This window comes from Monopterus albus, unplaced genomic scaffold (genome assembly GCF_001952655.1).
Source record: "Monopterus albus unplaced genomic scaffold, M_albus_1.0 scaffold34.1, whole genome shotgun sequence".
In the NCBI taxonomy this organism is placed as follows: domain Eukaryota; kingdom Metazoa; phylum Chordata; class Actinopteri; order Synbranchiformes; family Synbranchidae; genus Monopterus; species Monopterus albus.
In genome coordinates this window covers 4,735,138-4,758,282 of record NW_018127914.1, presented here as the reverse complement: position 1 = coordinate 4,758,282, position 23,145 = coordinate 4,735,138, and the positions used below count along the sequence as shown (strand labels likewise).

General features: G+C 41.1%; 2 protein-coding genes across 7 annotated transcripts in view; one reads left to right on the top strand and one right to left on the bottom strand.

Annotated features, from left to right (window-relative positions):
• Positions 1-3,715: 3,715 nt before the first annotated feature.
• On the bottom strand, positions 3,716-22,137 carry kiaa0319l (KIAA0319-like ortholog). 6 transcript variants are annotated; one of them, XM_020597348.1, is made up of 26 exons: positions 22,048-22,137; positions 21,522-21,653; positions 19,890-20,538; positions 18,223-18,399; positions 17,546-17,659; positions 15,227-15,495; positions 15,056-15,130; positions 14,670-14,901; positions 13,612-13,710; positions 13,289-13,386; positions 13,021-13,108; positions 11,373-11,465; positions 11,118-11,250; positions 10,709-10,814; positions 10,415-10,537; positions 10,192-10,315; positions 9,104-9,236; positions 8,146-8,294; positions 7,091-7,242; positions 6,546-6,684; positions 5,644-5,803; positions 5,314-5,456; positions 4,861-4,983; positions 4,528-4,618; positions 4,304-4,395; positions 3,716-4,021 (listed from the first exon to the last, which is right to left on the bottom strand). In XM_020597348.1, exons 5-26 carry the CDS (start codon positions 17,637-17,639, stop codon positions 3,825-3,827), a joined length of 2,913 nt encoding a protein of 970 aa, XP_020453004.1. In that variant the 5' UTR covers positions 17,640-17,659; positions 18,223-18,399; positions 19,890-20,538; positions 21,522-21,653; positions 22,048-22,137; the 3' UTR covers positions 3,716-3,824. The 6 variants fall into 6 exon arrangements, with proteins under 6 accessions (XP_020453004.1, XP_020453006.1, XP_020453008.1 ...); XM_020597350.1 differs by having other exon boundaries at positions 18,223-18,394; XM_020597352.1 differs by having other exon boundaries at positions 18,223-18,295.
• A 24-nt stretch (positions 22,138-22,161) lies between these two features.
• ncdn (neurochondrin) overlaps positions 22,162-23,145 on the top strand; it is a 3,827-nt gene continuing 2,843 nt past the window's right edge. The window contains exons 1-3 of the mRNA XM_020597505.1: positions 22,162-22,244; positions 22,442-22,673; positions 22,901-23,138. Coding sequence (XP_020453161.1) covers positions 22,461-22,673; positions 22,901-23,138 — 451 coding nt within the window. The 5' untranslated portion in view covers positions 22,162-22,244; positions 22,442-22,460. The remainder of the gene's footprint in view (positions 22,245-22,441; positions 22,674-22,900; positions 23,139-23,145) is intronic.

Sequence of the window (23,145 nt, the reverse complement as noted above, 5' to 3'; positions counted from 1 at the left end):
TAATTCCTTTTCCATATAAGGCGCGCGAGAGGCACAGGGCAGCAAAATAAGATGAAACAACTGATTTCCTTCCTCTAGAGCTACACTTGTATGCAATAGTGTGGACACAAGTTTGTACTCATAAGCTCCCCTTCGGCTGATACCGCAGCTTGGAAACGTTTTCTTATTTTACAACCAACTACCAGCCTGTATACACTTGAATTAAGAATTTTCACTCACAATTCCTTCAGATCTTGCACACATTTTAAACATTTACCCACATAATTTCAGTGATCTTCATTTTGAGGGCTGTGAGGGTCATTCCAAAAGCTCCAGCTTGTGTTTCTTGAAGTAGTTCATGGTGGGTTTTGTAGTCAGCTTTGAATCATTGTCAGCCTCTTTTAGAGTTTCACTTGACTCACTGTATAACACCCACTGTCTTTGTACTGTTTCCTGTACTACTGGCCATCACAACCCCAAAGCAGAATATTTCCACCCCTCATGCTTAACAGCTGGTAACAGTGGGTTTTGCAGGGTTACTAAAACTTTGCACATGCCACAGTTACTGCAAATGTTTTCAATCTGTAAGCTCATGAAATAAAATGTAACAGTGCATTACAATTTGCAGAAAGGCCCATTTTTATTTATTTTAGTTCATATCATAAACCTACAAAATGTGTCGCTGCATTTTTTCCTTCTGCAGACTGTTCAACACCAGGTACACATGCAGAAAGATCCCCCAAACCCCAGGTTTACTACATATACATGGCTGTTTATCATTTGATTAAATGCAACCAATCAGAAATTCATTCCATTAACTATTGATTATGCACTAAAATGTTTGCTGACCTCTGCATTTATCTGATGTTAACATGAAATGAAATTACATAAGTGAGGAGGCAGGTTTTTATCACCAGTTGTTACCGACTCCATTGTCTCACTACTTGTGTTAATAATACAGCAGAGGAAAACCATTGAGGATTATGGGCTTATAAATGTCAGTGAGAGAATAAACTATTTGAGAGCTCGTTATCTGGGTCTGTGCAGCAACACTAGAGTTAGTGAGTATATAATGTGTCTGAGAAGTTTGAGAGGGCATTTAATTTTACAGCACACTTGTTTCCAAACAGAAGATAACAGAGGTGGAAAAATATAGTTACACCTTTACTGTATTTAGCATCACATACTATACCGGCAAACTAATACATAAGGTGCAATAACAAACAGTGCATCATGCAGTGATTGAGAGTAACTAAGTACATTTACTCATGTGCTGTCCTTAGGTACAGTTTAGATGCACTGGAGATAATCGAATATTTCCATTTTATGCTTCTATGTACTTATAACTCCACTACATTTATCTGACAGCTTAAGTTGCTGTACTATACTATAGGTACCCAAATTAAGATTTTACTTTAAAAACATATAAATATAAAATATACTGCATGATTAACAACAAAACCCTTTTGAGTTGTGTTTCCTTGTAAACATAGAGGCTAGTTAGGGTCCTTTGTGAGATTATGATTTGTCAGCAGTTCACCCACAGAGTCATTTTAAACATCTCTGATGCTTTTGTTTAAACCAGTGTCTGCTGGAATCTTTGCTCAGAAAATAGTAAGAAGCACACACTTCTCAAAAAATTCAAGAACAAACTTAAACATTTTATTTTACAGACTACCCAGTTGCATCAAGTCTGGTTTAAACATTTTAAATCAAACTCCCTTCATATAACAGTTGCTCCCTACTTTCTCTGTCTGCCTTCACAGTGGACTCCAACAGAGTCAAGGTCAGTTCTCTTACTTAAATCCCTAAATGTTCCTACAAATATTGTAAATGTAACAGAAGGATTTTTTTTTTACTGCAAGCTTTGGAAAAAGAGTATACTGATAAACAGGAAATTGGTGAGTCAACATCAAATCTTGGCAATTACTCCAAAAGCTATTCTCCATGATGTACAAAAAAAACTTGGGAAGGAGATGACTTTTTACAGAGCTGGCACTTGGGTGCACTTGATTTTAATATGTCTAACAGAAGTTGGCCAAATGAAATGGGGGGAAAACAAACAAACAAACAAAAAAATCACCCTGGTCTGATGTGCACTGGTGCTGTAAGACTAGTGCAGCAGAACAAACATCAGCATGAGATGACCAACAGCAAAAAATACCCAATATGTTTAAATGATTTCTTACTGAATTAACACAGGCAACAACAGAAAAAGTGACTCAAAATGTGGACTTTCAGGTCAGTTTCACATTCTGCATGCAGAGCGATCACACACACTGAGAGGGACAAATCATTCGGTTCAAGTTTTCCCTTAGTCTGGTGTAATCCAAAAACATGTCTATTTACTAGTGATGCAAAAAAAACAAAAAACAAAAAACCTTGTTTTGCTTTCTCTTCTGTGATCCTCCAGCCTTCATGGTGAGTATCTATCTGAATGTCCTCTCAGAAGGCTAACCCCGTATGTGGGAAATCACTTTTATCGACATGAAAGTTTAGAGATGTCTGTTTTAATGTCTAATTTTCATCTAAATCATGTCAGTTTTTTGTGTGATTTTGAAACTAACTGAACATTTTCAATAGGAGACTAAAGATAAATGTGTTCATCCTATTTGTACCCCAAAATATTGAGACTGGTTACTAAAACCGTAAGTACAGAGGTCACACATTAAGCTTAGGCCAACCAATTCATTCAAGGATAAAGTTATCAAACTTTAACCGCCACATTAATTCCTCCCTTTTCAATCAAAAGACAACATGATGCTGACAGACATTAAATCAAAGTGCATTGACATCTAATCACAGCCTGAAGCTTGTAAAAAAGAAAAATAAACCACAAGTACAGTGGTAAGCAAGGAAGCAGCGTTCGCCTCTTCCCATTTGTAGGGAACTTCATATTTGTCCTCATCATCTTTCCTGTTTTTTTTTGTGTGTTCCAGTGATTTAATTCACAGAGAACCCTTCAGAATAAAAGTGTGTTGTCTGAAAACAATCTTCTGCCTCTGACCTCCATAGCTGACAACACAGTGATTCTTCCATGGGTTAATAACAGGCATAAAAACTGCTCTGAACAAACAACGTTTGGCACAGCATCCAGAAAAATCCACACATACAAACATGAAGGCAATCATCCCAGTATCAAGTACAGCAGATCAGTTGACTGCAGTCACTCCTCATGCACATGTATATATTTTTTTGTTTTGGTGGAAGGAGCTCTGTTTTGGTTGTTCTTCCTTCAGAAGAGTCACTAACAAAATCATCAGAGCAGAGTTAACCATTGGTTTTAACATGGCAGTGTTTGGTAGCATCAGGCTAACCTGGAACAGTGACTACGACGCGTTTGTGATGGTGCATGCTTGTCTAGAAGAAGAAAGGAGTGAGCATGTCAGGTGGCTGGTTTTTGTGTCATTGAGATGTTTTCTCCAGTTTTCTCTCCAACAGACTCTTACCAAAGTGTGCCAGTGTCAGAGGGGTAACAGTACATTCTTCATGTCTCCGTGTCAGAATAATATGGGTCTACATTACATTTTTATACCATTCAAAACACAGTGCTAACCCCCGTAACCCCTAGCTCTCAGCAAAATGTTTTGGCTCAGTGTGGGAGCAGGGAAATTTCAGTAGAGTGGTGATTTTTTTTTTCTGAGACAGCGAGATAACATGTTTCCAGCCTATTCTTCCTCTCCCCCGCTTCGTAAAATCAGATATCGCAGTCTCTCTGAGAGGTGTGAGGTTTCTGTGTTAAAGAAGCAAAACAGTAAGAGGAAGCATGAGGAACAGGGGGTGGGGGGGTGACGGCTGGAGGAGGTGTGTGCGAGGGCAGCAGCGAGCTCCCTCCTCCTCTCTCGCTATAGCAGCTCCTCTCTTTGCTTCATGCTCCTCACTGGCACCTGGCCATTCCTCAGGGAGCCGTTCTGGGGACGCAGGAGATGCCCACACTCCTGCTCTGTCCACGGGACCCCACCCTGCCCGTCGTCGCTGTCCAGGTCAGAGTCCGAGCGCATGAGAGCGGAGGAGGTGGGAGCGGGAACTGGCTTCATGCGGGCTGATAGACAGGTGGTGAAAAGGAAGGACAGAAAGGAGAAGAGAAAGAACCAGTATGATGTCAAAATGAAACTGCATTAAAACAGGACTAACATTCATTCTCTAATTACTTGTTGACAAAAAACATATACAATGTGAGCAAGGACAAAACACAGAAATTCACAAAACGTACACTTTTAAATAACAGTGGTTACACATAGCAGCCATGGATTTCAAAAAGCTGGGACAGAGAAAGCTGCTTTTCACAGTGAACGAGACCTGACAATGAATGTATGCATCTTACCAGCTCTAGGTGGTTGTAACTCCAGACTGTCTTGCTCATCAGCTTCTATTATTTTATATCGGCTTTTGCTTCTGCGCACTTTGTTCTTTCTCCTTTCACAAAAAATATGCAAATATTATCAGTGGGTAGTTTAGGAAGCTGGTAGAACTCAATCCCAAGATTCAAAATAATTAAATCAAAAGCTTTTTTTTTTTTTTTTTGTAATAATTATATGTTCAACTCACCTCTTGCAACAACACACAATCCCCCAGACAGCAGTTGCTATTGCAACCACAATCATAAAGGATGCTATAGTCACATAGAGTACACTCCACTCTGAAAACAAAAATATTAGTTGGACACAGAAACAAAGTATGTTATTACTACGTAGTGGAAAAAGAGTAACATATTAAAGAATACTTTATATCAGGCCTGACGGTGTAGAGAATGGCAACCATATGAGCTGTCTCTAGAGGCTAGGACGACAGCTGTGTGCAGAAAAAAAGCCCAGCCTTGCACAACACTGTATTTTGGTTCATAAGCTGACTAAACTAATTTATTAAGCCTTCTCATCTCACCACAGTTGCTCTCTGCATCTCCAAGCTGAGCTCTGATGAAGTTCTCCATCCAGAAGGGGTGACAGACACATCGTCGTGTGAATGAGTCACACTCCCCGTGACTGGAGCAGTTCAGCTGGCAGACTGAGGGAGGAGCGAGAGCGACAGAGTATGATGAAACTAGAGCTCTAATGTCCCAGAGTGGCAAATTACCCTGTAGAAAGCAGACTGAGAGAACTCAGGAGCAACAACATATTAAAACTATGATACTGTATTCTATCATGATATCAATAAATGACAACCAAAATTTAAGAATAATTTTCAGTGTTGTGCTCTTGACTGTAAGACATATTACTTTACATATAATCTAATACAGGACATTTAATCTCTAAGTCGGGACGCAATTTCTCATTCAGTTCAGTGGGAAAGCATGTCCAAGCGTCTGACTGGTAGTGTATATTTTCAGGTACTCACTGACTGTATCCACTCGTTGGGCCTTGTAGATGAGAAAGTCATTCTTCTGTTTGTGCAGTTTGTTTCGTAGACTAAGTGCAACACTGTGGCCAGACAGAGGAGGGCGCCCTGGACCGCCTGACACCAGGAAGACCAAGCGAGTACTGAGGAGGAAGGAAGGCGTGAAAGTGCTTATTTACACTATACAATAATGTTCACCAATGAAGCCAAGTCAAGAAAATCTCATTCTAGACTTTTTCATGGTTATTTGTTTCATTATCAGGTCTACACTTGGGGTTTTAATAAAAGATGATAACATCAATAAATCAAAAAAGGTGCAGGACAAATCACCTGTGCTCATTAAATGCACTGATGTCACGCACAATGATGTCACTGTCGAGCACGCCCAGTAAGACTCCAACCTGGCGCAGCAGCATGTCACGCTGACGGTGGGTGACCTGGGATACAGAGACCTCCAACACCAGCTCCACCAGGTCACGCTCCCATATGTCTGACAAGAGAGGGAAACAGAGAGAAAGAAAGAGATTAAAACACAATACAGACGTGGCGACAACAGTGGGGGAAAAAAAAAACAAGGAAAAGGAGAAATTGACATGGTGAAACACAAACAGACTGCAGGGATCCGACACTGAAATCTGGGAGAGAGGCCAGAGCACCAAGTGATGGATTAATTTCTGGCTGAGTGTGTGTCTGTGCACCGTATGTTGCAAACTGACCTGTTCAACCTTCTGCTGTTGCTTGTTAAGTCTCTCGCTGTGTGGAAACCATTTGTATATACAGCCCTGTTTAAAGGGGAAATATATTCTGCTCTGTACTAGTCATCAAGCTGGGAGGCATTCTGTGATAAAACGCTGCCGTTTAACTTTTGGTATACACACTTCACTCAGACTGTCTCCATCTCCTTCATTTTACAGAAAGTCTTTCAAATGATTTGCTGTAACCTGAAATAAAGTGACAAGCATGGAGCAACTAGTTGCACCCCTTTTTCATCATGAAAATCACAGAACAAGCGGTTTCATGTTTTTCTGCATTTCTCCCCATTAACACTGCTACAAAATAAAAGTCTGAACAGAAGCCACAGCTCTTTGATTAAGAAGGGATGAAAAGAACAAATGCACCACCAAACAACTACACAGAAACTACATGGAAAGGTGCACCAGCTACAGTTTACAATAAAGTGGATGTCTTCAGTGTCCATATACTCTAGGTTTGTGCACATCTGTTCACTTTACCTGGCTTGACCTCCACTGTGCCGCTGCCCAAGTCACTCTGTCCTTTACTGTCAGTTACAGTCAGGGTGAAGCTGTACTTGCCCTCCACCAGGTTTCCCAAAATCAGCACTGCCTGGTGGTCAGAATTGTTCAGGACGTCCTGTTGGAACCAAAACATAAAATTTGTATTTTCTAACACTGAATGTTCAAATTTGCTCGACAAGCTGCTGTTGTTTGTTATAGTGTGAATGGTTTTACAGTCTTTGGATGGATTTTGTCTTTAATGCTAGGGCACACTCACACTAGGCGTGGTTGCCTTGTACCCTGCCTGAGCACGACTGTCTCCCCTCCCCACTCCCCTGCTGGTCTGCATTCAAAATGCTCTGGGCTGGAGCACGCTTACGTCACAGCAATGCAACTGAAGAGAAGCGCTCTCACAGAGCACTAAGTGGTCAGATACTGATACAAATACAGATAAGCGGGCACAGTACCGATTCACCTAGTGTGAGTACACCCTTTGACTCAATCGTGGGCCTCATCACAGCAGGTAAGAAAGTGAGGCTTACCCCAGCGGCGGGGCTGCTGTCGTCCCTAGTCCACAGGTAGCTGATTCCACCTTTGTCATCAGTTGAGCGAGATCCATCCAGAGTGGCAGTCCTGACAGGAAGTGTGATGGGTGGACTCGACACAACATGAGCCACTGGCGGCTGGTCCAGTTCTGGATGAAAGCATAAAAAAACATGACATTCAGTACAAAGACCACTATTACAACAACACTCATTGTGAAACATGTTGATTCACTGCAGAGTGGACACAAGGCACATGGGCAGCCATTTTCTCTTGTAGGTTGCTCTTAATAAACAGTAACAAAAGGAACCATAAAGAAAGCATGCGTTAGAGAAGAACTGTGCTATGAATTAAACAAAATCAGAAGACGTTTCTAACATTTTCTACGTGGTTATGATAGCTTTACTCCCCTCCACAGCTTTTGTCACTACAAATTGCCGAGACTGTGCATTGTTGATTGGGTTCCACATTTTATTCTGTGTAGGGTATTTTTTTTTGCTTTAATGTCACTGGCACCACAAATATTTTAAGTTTTAGTCATCAAAGTAGGAAAAGGAGCTGCTGTCTGTGCAGCTTCCTCTTTTATACTCTGATGACTTATTTATATTTTTTAGGTTGAACACTCAGTTTCTCTCTGTGGAGCATGCACTTGTTGTCTTTGGGTTAATATACAGTACGTTTTGTTCGTGTTGCTGAAGGACTGACTCACAGGAGATTGACTGGAGAAGCAGGAGATTTCAATGTGTTTACAGTACATCTGAACCTGTTTTTACTGTGATTTTATTTTGCACTTGAGCTTAAAGAGTTCCAAAAAACAAACACTTCCACTGGGATTTTACTTGCACTGTAAGTTTGTTTTTATATCTGATATAAAAACATTTCCTTTAAAACACACCTATAAAACACTTCAAATGTGTGGTTATAATGCTTCCTCCATTCCAACCCATATTTCACAACTACATCTATAATCCTCACCTGTCTGACTCAAACCTCAGGCAGATATTTTGCAAAAGAATTAGTTCGCATGCACACAGGGACACACGCAGCTCCTAACCTTCTCTGACGATGACCGTGACAGTGTCGATACCATGCAGTTTCCTCTCATCAGTTACTGTCAGGGTGAACTCATACCTGCCGACCTTGAGGCCTGTCACCGTGGCAACAGCACTGTCTGCGTTCTCGATCTTCACACCATCAGGACCACTGGTGGAGGAACAGATGGACAGAGACAGAGTCAGAGAATGTCAAAAAGACAATTCACTGTAGAAGGAAGTAAAAACCTTAATGACACTGAACAATACAACGCAGAATGTTTCTAAAAATCTGCCTAGGATGTCTATTGTGGCATTGGAGTGAGCTTTCTAATGTCTGTAAGAATAAGGCTCATCTTAACGTAGGCTTAGAAACAACAAACATTTAATGTCAAGTCTGATTTACAAACTTGGATTTTGAGAGACATGGGCATTTACTGTACTGGATAAAGAGGGTCTGAGGAAGTGAAGCTGTTATTTGCATTGCAGATCCAGCATTTTTGCAGTTTTATATTAGGAAGTAAAACACAGGACATCATGGCCTCTGCTGCTTTGAGCATTTGAATATTCCTTGTTCAATCTGTTTCTTGCAGGTTCTTTAACTTTACAGGCAGTTTTAGGGGGTCTCAAGTGCTCTGACAGCTCGAACCCTGTGAAAATCTCAAAATGAAATTTCACGGGGGTCTCAGAAATGTGCCTAGTTATTTTCTGTTTATCTACACAATGACATTTTTTGGATATATCTTTATCAATATTTGATTTTAAAATAATGGATTAAAAATGTGTTCTAATCACTGCATTTATGGTATTGTACGAAAAGCGATCCTTCGCCAGAAACAGATTATGGTCCACAGGAGTGAGCAGGCTGTTACTGTCCCAGTTTGTCTACACCTAGCTGCTTTTGTCAAGATCAAACCATCATAAAAACACAAAAATAGCTACAACATGGGACATTTGTGGGAACAGAGGTGTGTAACTGACCTTATTTGTTCCCAGTGGTAGGCGATGATCTTCTGGTCATCGCTGCTCTTACTGCCATCCAGCGTGGTTCGGTCGACTGGCAGCGTCAGCTCTTTCTCTGGTCCTGCATGTGCTATTGGTGCTTTATTGTTTTCTGGAATATATGTGTGTGTGTGTGTGTGTGTGTGTGAACAGAAAGACAAGAATGATGCAACCCTTCCATTTTACAGCTCACATGAAAGACGCGGTGCTAATAAGAAGGCTGCCAATAGTGGCTGATCATTCTCTAACTTTTAAAGAAAAATGACATGAAGCATTTCTTCTGCAGTTGATGCAAACCAACACAGCACATCATCCTGCAACCATCATCAAAATAAAGCAGCAGGACAGCAATAAAGGTCTATCAAGCAACACACAGAATAAAGCCTCCACAACTGCCTTCAGATCAGCACTTCTATGATCATTTTGACTGTATAATACCTGATACAGTCTATAAAGGTCAAAGTGTGACATCAAAGAAGGGCTGTCCTGATCTGAAATACCTGGAACAACAGCCTCTGACTAAGAACACTCTGGCATTTCTTTCAAATCGTACCACTCACATGGATAAAACAGTGTGACCTTGCAGGTGGATGCGTGTTAACATCACAGATCCCGTACAAACACTAACAGAACATATTGTCAGTAAGTGCTTAACGGGTGAGTGTAAATGTAAACCTCCCACTCACTGAGAGGAAACACTATATCTTACAAAGACTTGACAAACAGAAATCCCTATCAGCAGTTTAAGAATCAGTCTAACACAGTGTACAAATCAAGACTTCAAGATTTATATAAATGTAGCGGCATTCAACACTGGTGTTAGTATGTTCTTCACACTTATTGTGCATGTTTATAGAAAGCATGTGGGAAAGATAAAGAGCTAACAAGAAATAATAGAGGGAATACTGAGTACAGAGGAGGTGAATCTGAAATATCAAGATGAGGCATTTAATTCAAGTCTTTTTGAGCTGTGCACATAGCTGAATAAACACTTCAAAACCTGACTTATGAGTGAAAGATTAAAAAGTCTGCAACAGAAGCTGCTGTTCTTTTGTCCAGTTGTTTACCTGGCTGAACAATGACAGTGACCTGGGCGGTGTCCTGCTGTCCAGCTGAGTCTGTCACAGTCAGCTGGAAGGTGTAATCCCCCTCCTGCATGGCTGACAGCTGCAGGAAGGGTGTCCGTACACCCTGAACAGCACAAAAAGATGAGCTACCACTGTTAACCAGTATCAAGGGAAAAATAAGCTGGAACATAATTATGTATGTGATATTCCTCACGTATCTCACCTGCATGTCCACCACCTTGTCTTTGCTCTCGGGACTGAGGGACCACTCGTAGGACAGGGAATCATGGTCGTCTGTGCTTTGGTTGCCATAGAGAGTGATGGCGTTCCGTGGCAACTGGATGACCTGGATGAAGTAGCAGTAAACAGCAGGTGTTGGTCACTGTGTGTACTGGTTTGGTAAATAAAACTGGATTTTAACATTTTTTTCAAGTTTAAGTAACCTACTGTACTTTCATATGGTTTAATAACATGCAATGAAGAACTGAATCATGACAAAGGAAAACACTTGCCAGACCTGGTTAGGGCCGGCATTAGCCACAGGCCGGTAGTCCGTGGCTTTGTTGACGGAGAGGGTGGCCTGTGTTGAGCTTGTGGCTCCATCCGAGTCTGTTACGGTCAAACTGAGAAAGAACATGTGATAGGATAAATACAAAAACTTTATGGCAAACAAAAATCTAAATAATTTCACCTCTGTCTATAAAAGCTTGATTTGCTTGTTTTAAGAAATGAATACCTTTAAGCCACAGTCTCTGCTCTTAATCTCACACTTCTGAGGGTCACAGAGTGAAGCCAGTATACAAGTATTTTAGAGGGGAATATCTGTAAAATATCTGTGGCCAAATTTAACTTGTCTACGTAAAGATAAATATGAAACACTGGGACCTAAGCTAAAATAGCATGATGTAAGTGAGGTCCACCTGTACCTGAACGTGTAGTTCCCAGGCACCAGGCCACTGAGGGTGAGGACGGGGGTGTTAGCAGAGACCTTCTCCTCCCTCAGTGGACCTTTAACTTCCTCCCAGTGCCACGCCACCACCTTGTCGTCATCAGTGCTCTCTGAGGAGGGGGACATAGAGGTGGAGGAACAAAGAGGACTTAAATACAGCAGGGGAGGAAATAATATATTTTAGGTTCAGTCCCTCAGTCTTTAGCTGTTATGTGCCACGTGGGAGACTCACGGCTGCCGTCGATCACCGTAGAGCTGGTTGGCAAGGAAATCTCCTGGAACTTTGGGGAAACTACAGCAACGGGGGGCTTGTTTACCCGTGGCTCTGTCAGGTGGAAAACAAGAAGTGAGCTCGCTTAGTGAGATGTACATCAGCTGTCTGCGAGTGCAGCATGAACAAGTTGGCGGCTGCCTTTGCAAAAGTCACAATTACTGTGTGGGAGGACAGCCAGCTCATCTTCCAGAAATAAGATCCGAGTTTATTTAGTCAACATGAGACTGATTCCACATCCTTTACACTGACAGAAAAGACAACAGCATCAAATATTAGTCAAAGCCTATGTTATAGTGGGTGGACAAAATAATAGCAACATATCAGAGTACAAAAGTCCTGCACCAAAAAGTAACTCTGTGAGACATGGTTAGTTTTTATGGTTAGCATTTATGGTGTGAAAGGATGTCTCTGTCTCATTCTAAGTGAAAGAAGGACCAGGACTCCACAGCTCCCATTTCACACAGTTTACTTAATTGAGATCGAGTGAGGTCAACATCCACATAGACAGATCAAAATCAAATGTACTTTCTCTCACAAAGAAACTACGATTCGCAGGTACGTCTGAAAAGAAGCCTCTGACATATCCTTTACATTTGCTCTGTCTCCCACACTGTATGTTAAATCTAAATTTGTATGGTAACTTAGAGGAGCAGACTCTGTGGTCATACAGTGAGTTACAGAAGTAAGTTAAGTGACAGGATCAGAAAGAAACAGGTTTGCGGCACGTCTGAGGCATTTTGTATTCTGAGGGAACATAAAAGCCTATAGATCATTTCACTGTGCACAGTCAGGCAAGCGTGAGACATCCTGTGATGCAAAAGTAAAGATCCTGCTAATTAAAACACTGTAAATAAACCTAAATAAAACAATTAAAGAAATTATTTAAATGATTAGTTCAACTCACTCAACAAGGTGCTGATTCAGTTAACCTAGAATTTTTGAATCAGTCGCTTGTAATGCTGTTGTACAAATATCCAAATAATTGTCTTTCAGTTAGCATGACAGTTGTTTTAGTGTCTCGTTTCAAATATTTTCTGATGTTTGGAGTTTGTCATAGTGAGATCTTAAACCACACAGGTGTCTGCCTTGATGTACAACCGTCAGTGTTTGTGAGAGATTAACTGCAACCAGCCTTGAAAACGATTCAATTTTATGACTCAACTGTGTAATTAATTTAATGAAAAGTCACTGACTTCCTTTATTACTGAGTTTCAGCAGTATCGCCTCAATAGCTTTTGCCACAGTCAAAAACAAAACAGTACAAAGTTATGTAATGTAGTAGGAGCTGTATCACAGGAAAACTACATGAGCAAAGAGGAAGACGTGTTCTCGATAAGACCGACTAACACTAAACATTTATATATCTGTTGAGTTGAATCAAGAGCTCAGAAACCACAAAACAAACACTGTGAGCTTTATAAAATTGAGATTTACTTCAGGGCACATACTGTATGTGGTAGCAAGCTGAGGTTATTTTGCATCAGCAGTAACCTTGGTTTGTTTTGAACAAGAGCACGCGCACACACACAAACACACCCCTGCAAACAGCTTGTGGGACCATTAAACATGGATGAGATTTTACATTGTACTGAATGTTCGACCTCACCGGGTTTTACTGTGACATTGACGTAACCTTCTCCATGAGCCCCCTCTCCGTCCACTGTCACTTCAAACTCATACAGGCCCACAGTCAGCTGAGAGAGGGAGAGAGGAGAAGCTGAGCAAATCGAGCAAGCACAAAGAGGAAATTATCTTTTTGAGGCAATCTGTGTCCTTCACCCACTACTGAAGTCTTCCCTTTTACACATTCAATAGAGCGCCAGCTGCATATTTTATTTTTAGCAGAGCATGAAGATGAGTGGTGTGATCTGCACCTTGCTTAGTTTAAGTGTCTTGCTGTGCTTTCCTTCCATCTCCCCGCTGTAATCTTTGGGATGAGTTATCAGACGCCAGTCAAATGCATAGTTTGTCCCTGTATAGAAGGAAGAAACATTCCATAAATAATCACATTTAACAAAACTGCTCATGCATTTAATTAAAGTCAGATCATTTGTGAACAAATGGTTTTAGTATAGCAGGTGCAGGTCAAAGAGAAAAATTATGACATGCATTCCTTCATCACTGTATAATCTTTTTTTTCCCAGAAAAAACCCAACAACAAACTACAGTAGTTGATTTTGTAATTCCATGGTTTTACCTGGCGGAGGTGTGGGCACCACATAGGCATTGAGTTCGACCTCGTTGCGTGGCAGTGTGACCTCCACACTCTCCCCTGCAGACACCACCAGCTCTCTCACTGCAGAGAAAGGTGACATATGATCAGAGATTAAGCCAAAGTGACAGAATGGGAACCACAAGATTGGGATCAGTTGTGAAAGAATTAAAATTTATAAATAAATGGTTTTTATATTATATTTATTTTATCACTGAACACTAGTAAAACTAAATTCATTATATTTGTAAACTGCGCATCAAACTCCTACAGCAAATTTAGTATAAATGATGATGAAATCGATAAGTGTCTGAAATAAAAATTGTGGGAGTGGAAATAAACAAATTAAGATGAAAAGAAAAAAAAAACACAAATTACATCAAAACAAATAATGAATAAACATGTTCTGAATGGGGGTAGGCATTAATAAGCGGTAGCTTCAGCCTATGTGCTTTCGGTCTGTCATAAGGCATAACTATATTTTCATTTTATTTTATTATGATGTCTTATGACATGTTTGTATAGTTACACACACTGAAATAAATGAATAAGTTTGTGCTCTTTTGGGTTGTCTGAAGAGCGATGTGCTGGGTGTTAATACTAAATGAATGGCAGTTCTGTTTTTCAGGGAGGAGACACTGATCAGTCAAGTTATTCCTGTTTGCAGTAGCCCGGCATCTGTCAGTACAGTTCTATTGCTTACACCCATCTGGCTTCTCACCCACAGGACATGTTGCTTTCATTTGGGAAAAAATAACATCTGAGCAGACTGCCATAAAGTCGGTGGACAAAGTACATCTTTGTCAAACATCAGCCGAAGCACAAACAAAAAACGAACAGTGCAAACATTGAGCATGTGTGATAGAAAAATACAAGCTCAAAAAACAACCAACTCTAGTAGAGAAAGAGTCTGACAGTCATGTGAAATCTTCCTCCGAGGCTGCACAGCCACAGTGCTGCTACATTATTGCTGAACAAGCAGGAAACAGGTGACCCATGTCAAGGCATTTGGCACTAACTGCTGCAGTCAGCTGCTTCCTTACCGGCCTGTCTTGGAGTTGTGACTATGGCAATTGCAGAGGCTGTGGTTGAGCTGACGGCAGCGCTACTGGAAGACGCAGCAGTATCATCCACCGTTGAGTTCTGCTGTGATGGCGCAGGAGAGATGAATGAACTCCCATTGACTGGCTGGCTAACGTTCTTGTGGGCTGTCTGAAATGTGACGGTGCTGGGGATCGTTGGTGTTGGGTAGGCCGTTTCCAGTTCAGGACTTTCCTGTAGAAACAGTACCCATAAAAGCCACACTTCCAAGAGCAGACTCAGAAGAGCAAGGAGCATTTGGAGCAGAATTTGGAAAACACTCAGGGCACCATATTGTACACAATTCCAGGTTCATTTGAAATCAGCCAGTATTCTGTGATGAGGTTACCGTGCTGGTGTGTGGTTCATAGCTTCCGGCGTGCTCTACCTGACGAGCCTTTCTACGTCTTACTATGATGGGATCCTTAAAATAAAATTTCAGATGTCAAAAAAAAAAAAAATCTTTGAAAAGAATCTTTGAACCTGTCTAAAAACCTATTTCTGTTACACCTCACTGTACCTTAGAGAGAAGCTGAAGGAGGCCCAGGGACTCCTGGTGGGGCTGGGGCAAGGAGGAGATGGGGCAGCCTGCCTTACGGGAGCAGCTGAGAAGCACACAGCGCCCACCAAGGCTCCAGACAGCATTGCAGCCTGGCTTTAAGCAGCAGGACTCCCAACATGTCGCCCCGCCTCTTCCGCCTGCCAGAGGGTGCCAACCTAGGTTGATGACACTGCTCCAGTGGATCCCCAGCACCCCGCCGGTCACCCGGCAGAGATCTGCTGACACGCCTGAACAGGGACAGAAGGACGGAGAAAATTATGACATAATTAATGTATTAAAAGAAGGGAAGTTGGTCATGAAATAGAAGTGAAAGGAAGGATGACAGTTGACGCTTATGAGCTGGGAGAAATTCTAGACAGAGTTTACATTAGTGTGTAGCTTGACCAAAGGAATCTGCCACTGGGTTTTTAAAGATTTAAACTGTTTCAATCAGGGCACTGTGAGATGCTCTTAGCAGTGTCACAGGCAGAGGGGCAGAGTGAAATTCAGATCCAAGCAGACAGATATTTCACCGATTAGGGTTTGACTGAACATTTCTCAGAAAAGCCGACATAGTTCGAGCAGTCGGCCAAGCCAGCAGCAGAGAGGGGAAGTGAGGCTTTTCCTTAACAAAACAAGACACTGATTAAAACCCCAAGCACAGATCTCTGAGCTGGTACAGTCAGCTGCCCTGTGTGTGGATTCCTCTTCAAGAGAATTACTCAGGGTGATAAAACTTCTAATCTACTGCTTGAGATGAGAAGTTCATTATGTAGCCAAATATAACAAAACAGCAAGACCATAAAATACCACAAACTGTAAAAGTACACAGGAAGAACTGGAGGTTATTTTTCACTAGTACTTAAATAGATGTCAAACTAGTTCTAAAGATTAGTCCAAGACTAAGGAGTACAGCCGAGTCACTGTAAATAAAGAAAGCCCAACTGAACAGTACTCTCCTCACTGAAGACAGCTTAAGGACTGTTTATCGTACAGTATTTCAAGAAAATTCAGAAAAGGTTTTTCCCCTTGTGTTCCTCTAATAAAGATGTCAATAACTGGCCTTTTTCATCACACCCTGAACAACTATGATTTGATTTCATGCTGCATAAGCTTTACAGTTTTCCAAACAGAAAACAGCCAAAAGGAGTTGGTTACCTAACTAAGGAACTGAAGCCTGCAACTCTTCATCTAACCGCTCACTGTGGCTGTTTTCCTTGTTCCATTATCCCCTGCAATATTTAATACTGGTTCACTGTCAAAAATGCTGAAAACGCCCGTGTCTTGATCTGTAGGCACATTTTTGATGAATGACTGCTGTCAGCACAAACCTCAATGATAAATACACTGCTTACAATAAATGCCACCTTGCAGTTCACAAAGTTGAATGTTTCTAATGTGAACACTAGCAAAGGTTTGGCTTGTATCAGCAATAAGTTAATTTAGCTTCTCTGATACAATGTAGGAGTGAACGCTAAAGAGTACAGTTGATTGCAGTGAGATAAAATGGATTACATGCATGCATTGTTTCCTGTCAATCGTGTTTGTGAAGGAGATAAAAATATTAACAAAAACTGGGTTAGAAGGAATAAAAACCTTCACTGGTAAACAAAACAGCCAACATGCAGTTCATTAGATCATCTCAGATATACTGCTAATGGTAAATAATGCTAACATGGCAACACTCAAGTCAAGTGTGACATTATGGGATGCCAGTGTAACTCCAGTCTGGAAAAACCCAGGTCTTATCACTATAGTACAATAGTCTGTTTGAGAAAAGGCTTGTTGGACTGTTTAGTCGTCCCACCCTTTGTCCTCTTTTTTCCTGTCCCCACTCCTCAGCACACACACACACTCATACATCTACTGACAGAGTGCTTATTGTACTGTCTCACAGCAACCCGCTGAGTTGAGTGGCATCAGAGAAAGGGCGCACACACACACCCCAAACGTGGGGACCAGCCCCACAAAGTGAGTGTTAACAGGTTTCAGTCCCCATTGTTAAAGTAATAGAAAAGCACACACACACACACACACACACACACTGTAGGGGTAGCAGCAGTTCCCTCTGAATCCATGTGCCTCAGATGGACAGTAAACACCAACTAACAACCCAAAATAATCTAAGTGTTATAACAGGATTGTGAGAAGGATGAAGACCCACCATGAGTAACCAAAGGCATGTGAACCTACTGTGCAGATGAGCTTGGTTTGGCAAGCGAGAGCTTCCTTATCAATTCTCTGTCAACAAAAGGGTTTTTGCCAGCTCAGTTCAGGCTGTTGATTGGTTTATCTTACCTGTGTGAGAAGCCAAGACCCAGAGGTAGGTCAACGGTAGGAGGAGGAGGTGAGGTAAACTCCAAGTGAGCAGCTTGTGGTGTGCATAGGACATTTTCCACAAAGACCAAGGGCCTGAGAATAGGAAACATGACCACTGCACTAGTGCACATTATCTCACCAGCAGATCAGTCAACAAACTCATGTTTTGCAGTCACTGTTCAAACACACACAAAATTCTAGTGTATATCCCAAAGTTTCTGAAGCAACTCTATAAAATAGAATTAGAAGAATTTTTCCAACTTGAAAATTAGACTAATTAAAAACATAAATCATCCATCAAAGCAATAATACCAGTAACATAACTAAATAAACTTATCATTGCAAAGTGTAAAACAAACAATGTTGGGAAGTCCAATGTTTACTAATTAACACGTTATACAGTAGCATAGCTACAAAATACTACAGTGTCATACTAAGCTGCACAAAATTAGTGCTTTTGAGGGTTTTATTTAATTACATTGAATATGACGTCTTTTGTCAGGCCCCTTTCATCAACTATTTAAGTCCTGCCTTCCACCCACACCAAAAAACAACTGTCAGTCAACCACATGATTCTACAGGTTTACTGAAATACCTGACAGAAGTAACCAAGCACACCTGCTAAACAAAAACTGCAACGTGCAAAACTTGTTTACCTTTCTAACAGCCAGGCTGTGGAAGAAAGAGATGTGGGAAAAGGAAGAGTGGAGTTAGGTTGGCAGTGAGGTGCTGTGAAGAAACGGGTGAAGACAAGTCAACACCAGCACTCTGAGGAAGAGATCCAACATGGCCGCCTCCGGGCCCTTCACAGGCTCAGCTGCTCAAACACTACTCTAGACAATGGAGGAAAGAGAGGAATGTTTAAAATGTCAATTCATATCAGGATAGATGAATGCCATAACTGGACCATAACTAAATATTACTGTAGACCGACTTTCAATGGAACTGGATTGTGATGAGATTATTAATGTTTTTGTTTGTGGGGACAAAGTTATCAGTAAAATATACATATTAATATTTTTTATGGTGATTTCAGCCATCATATGAATTATTTAGGGTCTGCTCCTTCTGACACTCAACAGTGCTTCCACTCTTTAGACAGGCACTGTGAAAAATTTCTACCTATAATGCATCAACTTGATAAACGTTTATGCAAATATGATTCAGCTACTTGGCCAAAGGCAAAGGAGACAACATAATGCAATTTTCCAAAATCTTAAGCAGTCTAACCTGTATTGTCTTAGGTGACTAGTCTTGCAGCATTACAACCTATTATCCATCCTATTTGTTCTTAATGAATGTAAACATGAGAAATGGTTCATATCTGGAAATTCTAAACTTTGGTGTAAGTGCAGAGTGCAAAAGAAAAAAAAACTACCTTTCTTACATTTTCCTGTGAAATCATCACAGTAATAGCTCAATACATATAGGTTTTATCACAAAGTTGCATCCTTCACTGATCCTCCATATTACTGTTTTAATTTCTTGGCACTTTTTTGGCACACACACAAAAAGAAATAAATCAGAAGACAGTAGTCAGCTCTATGTGGGGTGCACAGGTTGAACATGAACTGCTGCTGTAAATGGGGATAAGTGACATCACAACATACACAGCTGCTTTATCCAGTGATAGGCTACAGCATATTAGCACATTTTATATATTTTTAAAAATTATACCCCTACACTAGTTCCTGTAGAAACTGTGATGATGAAGTTTCTCATTTCAAAGTAGTCATAATAATAAATCAACCTAGAAAACCATTAGCTCTCTGAATGAGTCACACAGAAGAAGCAAGACACAGATGGTTGTACGGCACTCATGGGCTCTGCGAACATTAGGCTCCTCAGCTTATCAGAGCGTGTTGATTTGAGACACAAAATTCTGCCCTTTCAAGGTAAGTAACACCCGAGTGAGGCCGATTTATGATGAGGAAAGCACTGATATAGTCTGAGTAAAATTACTCAGCGTTCTTACAGCAGAACAGAATGAAAAGGAAGTGTAGATCCTAGGTCAACAGGAGACTATGGGGCAATACGGTAATAAAACAACCATCTGTGCAGCAGAGAGTTTGTAGATGCTGGTTCAGTGTTATACATCTAGGTTGAAAGGCACTATGCGGAAATGTTTCTCTACCTCAAACAATATTATCTAAGCTGGTAATATGTATAAAAGTTAATAAAATACAGGTAAAAATACACCAGACACAATCCTACAGGAATACATTCACTTATCACTTAAATGCTATATTATTTGGAATGCAGTCATTTATACAATGACCAGATGTCTCACACATGCACACAAACATGAACTGCTGACACAAACCTGTATGGTCTGCCTCCATTTGTGAATCTGCATTTCTGCACATGGACACTCGAGCACTAGCAGCCTCCTCCTTTGCTACAATGAACAGCTCAAACAGTCTCAAATCCACAAACAGTGATAGAGCCTCGTGTGCTTGTTTTTCCTCTCCCAGATAAGAACCCAAAACAAACCAAAAAAGCTTTAAAAAAAAAAAAAAACTATCCGGACCAAAAAATGAGAGGGGTTGAGTCACGTTTTTTCCTCCTTGCTGAAGTCACAACCCTGTGGATTTCCTTTTTTACTGCACAGTAAATGCCCAGAAGGTGGTGGGGACTGTGAGTGTGCGCAGCAGCAGTAACGCTCAGGTGCACTTGGTCACCTAGGCTGACGACAGCTCAGCCACTACGGACTTTTCAATGGCTATTTTTCCCTTGAGAAGCTTTGGCAGAACAACGATCTCTGTAACTGAGAGCCCCTTACATCTGCGGAGACCAGATTCTCTCTCTCGATAGCAGTTTCTTCCTCCTCTTACTCTCTCTCTCTCTCTCTCTCTCTCTCTCTCAGTTGCTGCAGTCAATAGCAGTCAGTGCTGTTCTGGCTTCTAGGCCGATCGGCTGGTGGAGCTTTCTGTGTAACGACACCAGGTCCCTTGCACAGTTTCGTCTGCCTGCTGCAGGGAAGGAAAATCAAGTTTGTTTGGTTTTTAACTCAACAAAAATAGCACAGCCACAGAAACATCCTGACGGGTAACGAACAAAGAGAAACAACTATTCTAATTCTGGTATAATTTATAAATGAATGCACCCCCATCCAACAGTAAATACTTAATTGCACTGTTCTGCATTGCTGCATTGTCCATAAATTCATTTAAGAGTCAATGTATAATTTAAAAGTCATTCCTTAAGATGCTTGTTAAAACCTCACAAAGAGGTGAAGGTCTACCATTTTCACATTAATGATGAAAACTGAGGGTTTTTATACTTTAGTCTCTGGTAATATGTTAGGATGTTATTTATCAAGTAAAGTATTACTTAATAAATAAGAAAAAGTAATCATGATAATAGTTGTTAGGTAAGATCTACTCTGTAAGACTGATAGATTCTTACACACTAGAGATTAACTGGCTGATTAAAGTGCAAATAAATGCATGACTGTCTGACGAATGAGGGTCTGTCAGTCAAACAAAATGCATAAGTAAATGCACTGAACTAATCTCACTGAGACAATTAATCCCAAATGGTGGAATCCTTATGTATTTTACCAATTTAGAAAGAAAACGTCAGGATTTACAGAAGACAGAACGTCTCTAGCTGTCAGATCATTTAAGATAGGCCGAGTGCTACAGCTTTCGTTGCCCACTGCACTATCAAAACATTACAAAAGAGTGACGGTGGAATCACTAATGTGACACTTTGTACCCAATATATTGAGTTTTACGATATATATTTATTCCCCAGTACCCAAATACATTGGTTTAAGTAGAAGACCATAAGGTAATTCACCTGTATAATCCGGGATCGCCCCCGTTTATAAGGCACCTTGAGGCTAAGAGCTGCTGGCTCTTTCACTACACACAGTGCAGGATTCATCCGGTGCGTTTTAATGGCAACTATAACGACACCATTAAAGACAGAAAAGTACAAAATGACTTACTGTCACGGAAAAGGAAACGGTCTTGCGCTTCAATCGGTCGCGGTGATGTGTTGTGTCGTCGTTGCTGTCATCCCATGTACAGTGAATTGGGTCAGTAATCCAGATCGTACAGCTGATGTTCCTGTGTGAACACTGTCAAGCCAATCACAGTGAGAAATAATGCTTCCGATGACTAGCTTTTCAAAATAAATTTCTGATCATCAACACCACTGGGATATTTTAATAATAAACATGAGCACAATAGTTGAAATTAACAATAGCTCTGAGAAGAAATGTGTGGAAATAAAATTACACTGCAAGGTATATTACATACACAATTGTTCTAATTCTAATTTTGGTTGTGCTGTTTCAAAAAATAAACTGAACACAGTTAACCCAACTTCTTCCGCCATGCGCCACCTGTCGACCACTTATCAGTGACGAACAGGGTTAATTCAACAGAAACAGTCAACCTAGTGAAGCTGTCCTTCTCGGATATATTTTAGTGCTAGAAATAAGACAGCTTAGTAAAAATGTCTTTCTTTACCTCCCAAACAACGCTACTTTGCTGATCCGACGTTACAACACGGACCAAAATGGCGTCGTCGGTTTCCAGCTATCTGTCCTTTGATTGGTTCACTGATATTGTTGGGCCGTTTTCATTGGCTTCTTTGAGCTTTAGTTGGAGAGTTTACTTCCGGAAGGTTTTCACGAGCTGTTCTGTACGAGAGGTTTGTCATTAACGTAAGTTACTTTACAAACGTTAATTAATTCAACTTTTAAGTGTGAAGTTCTTGGGACCAAATACCCAGTGTCTCAGCAAGCCATCCGAAAATCATTAAATTAGGCTAACCTTACTCTCAACGCTGTGGAGCTAATGTTATTATTTTCAGTTTTCAGTTCCTTTTCCGAACTGTGCTAATTTGTTATTTCTCTCTTAGCTACGTAGTTACCAAGGTCATGATGGCTGACAGAGCAGACGCTACACCTGTGGCGAGCAGTCATCCTCCTAGAAAAGAGGGGCACGGAGATGGAGAAGGTGGAGGAGTGTCAGAGGGGGATGCAGGAGGTGGAGGTGGACTGACTGATGCCCAGAGGGAGGTGTTGGAGAGATGTCTTCATGCACTCAGGCATGCTAATAACGACAGTCACACACTGGCTGCTCTTCTACTGGTAAATGGCAGTGTTATGTATGAGTGGTTACACAAGCATATATGTTACATACTAATACTGTAGGTCAGGTTTTATCTACTTAATTTGTATCAATTGACCCTTTAACAACATACATGAACTCAAATAAAACCCAAACCATTCTAAAAGTTTGCTGGTTGAGTCGCCACCATCAACAGCTGTGCACTTAGTCGCTGTGATTTAATTTGTTGTTGTTCTCTCTGTCTTAGGTTACTCGTTTGTGCCCAGCAAGTCAACTAGACAAACCCACCTTAAGACGCATTTTTGAGGCCGTGGGACTCAACCTTCCAGCTCGGCTTTTGGTGACAGCAGTCAGAGGAGATGAGCCCTCTGGATTACCCCCCTATGAGCTCCTTTCACTGGGCACAGCTCTGTTGGCTGCCCTGAGCACTGACCCAGACATGGCATCTCATCCTCAGCTCCTCACCACCATCCCATTCCTGCCGGGCATTAT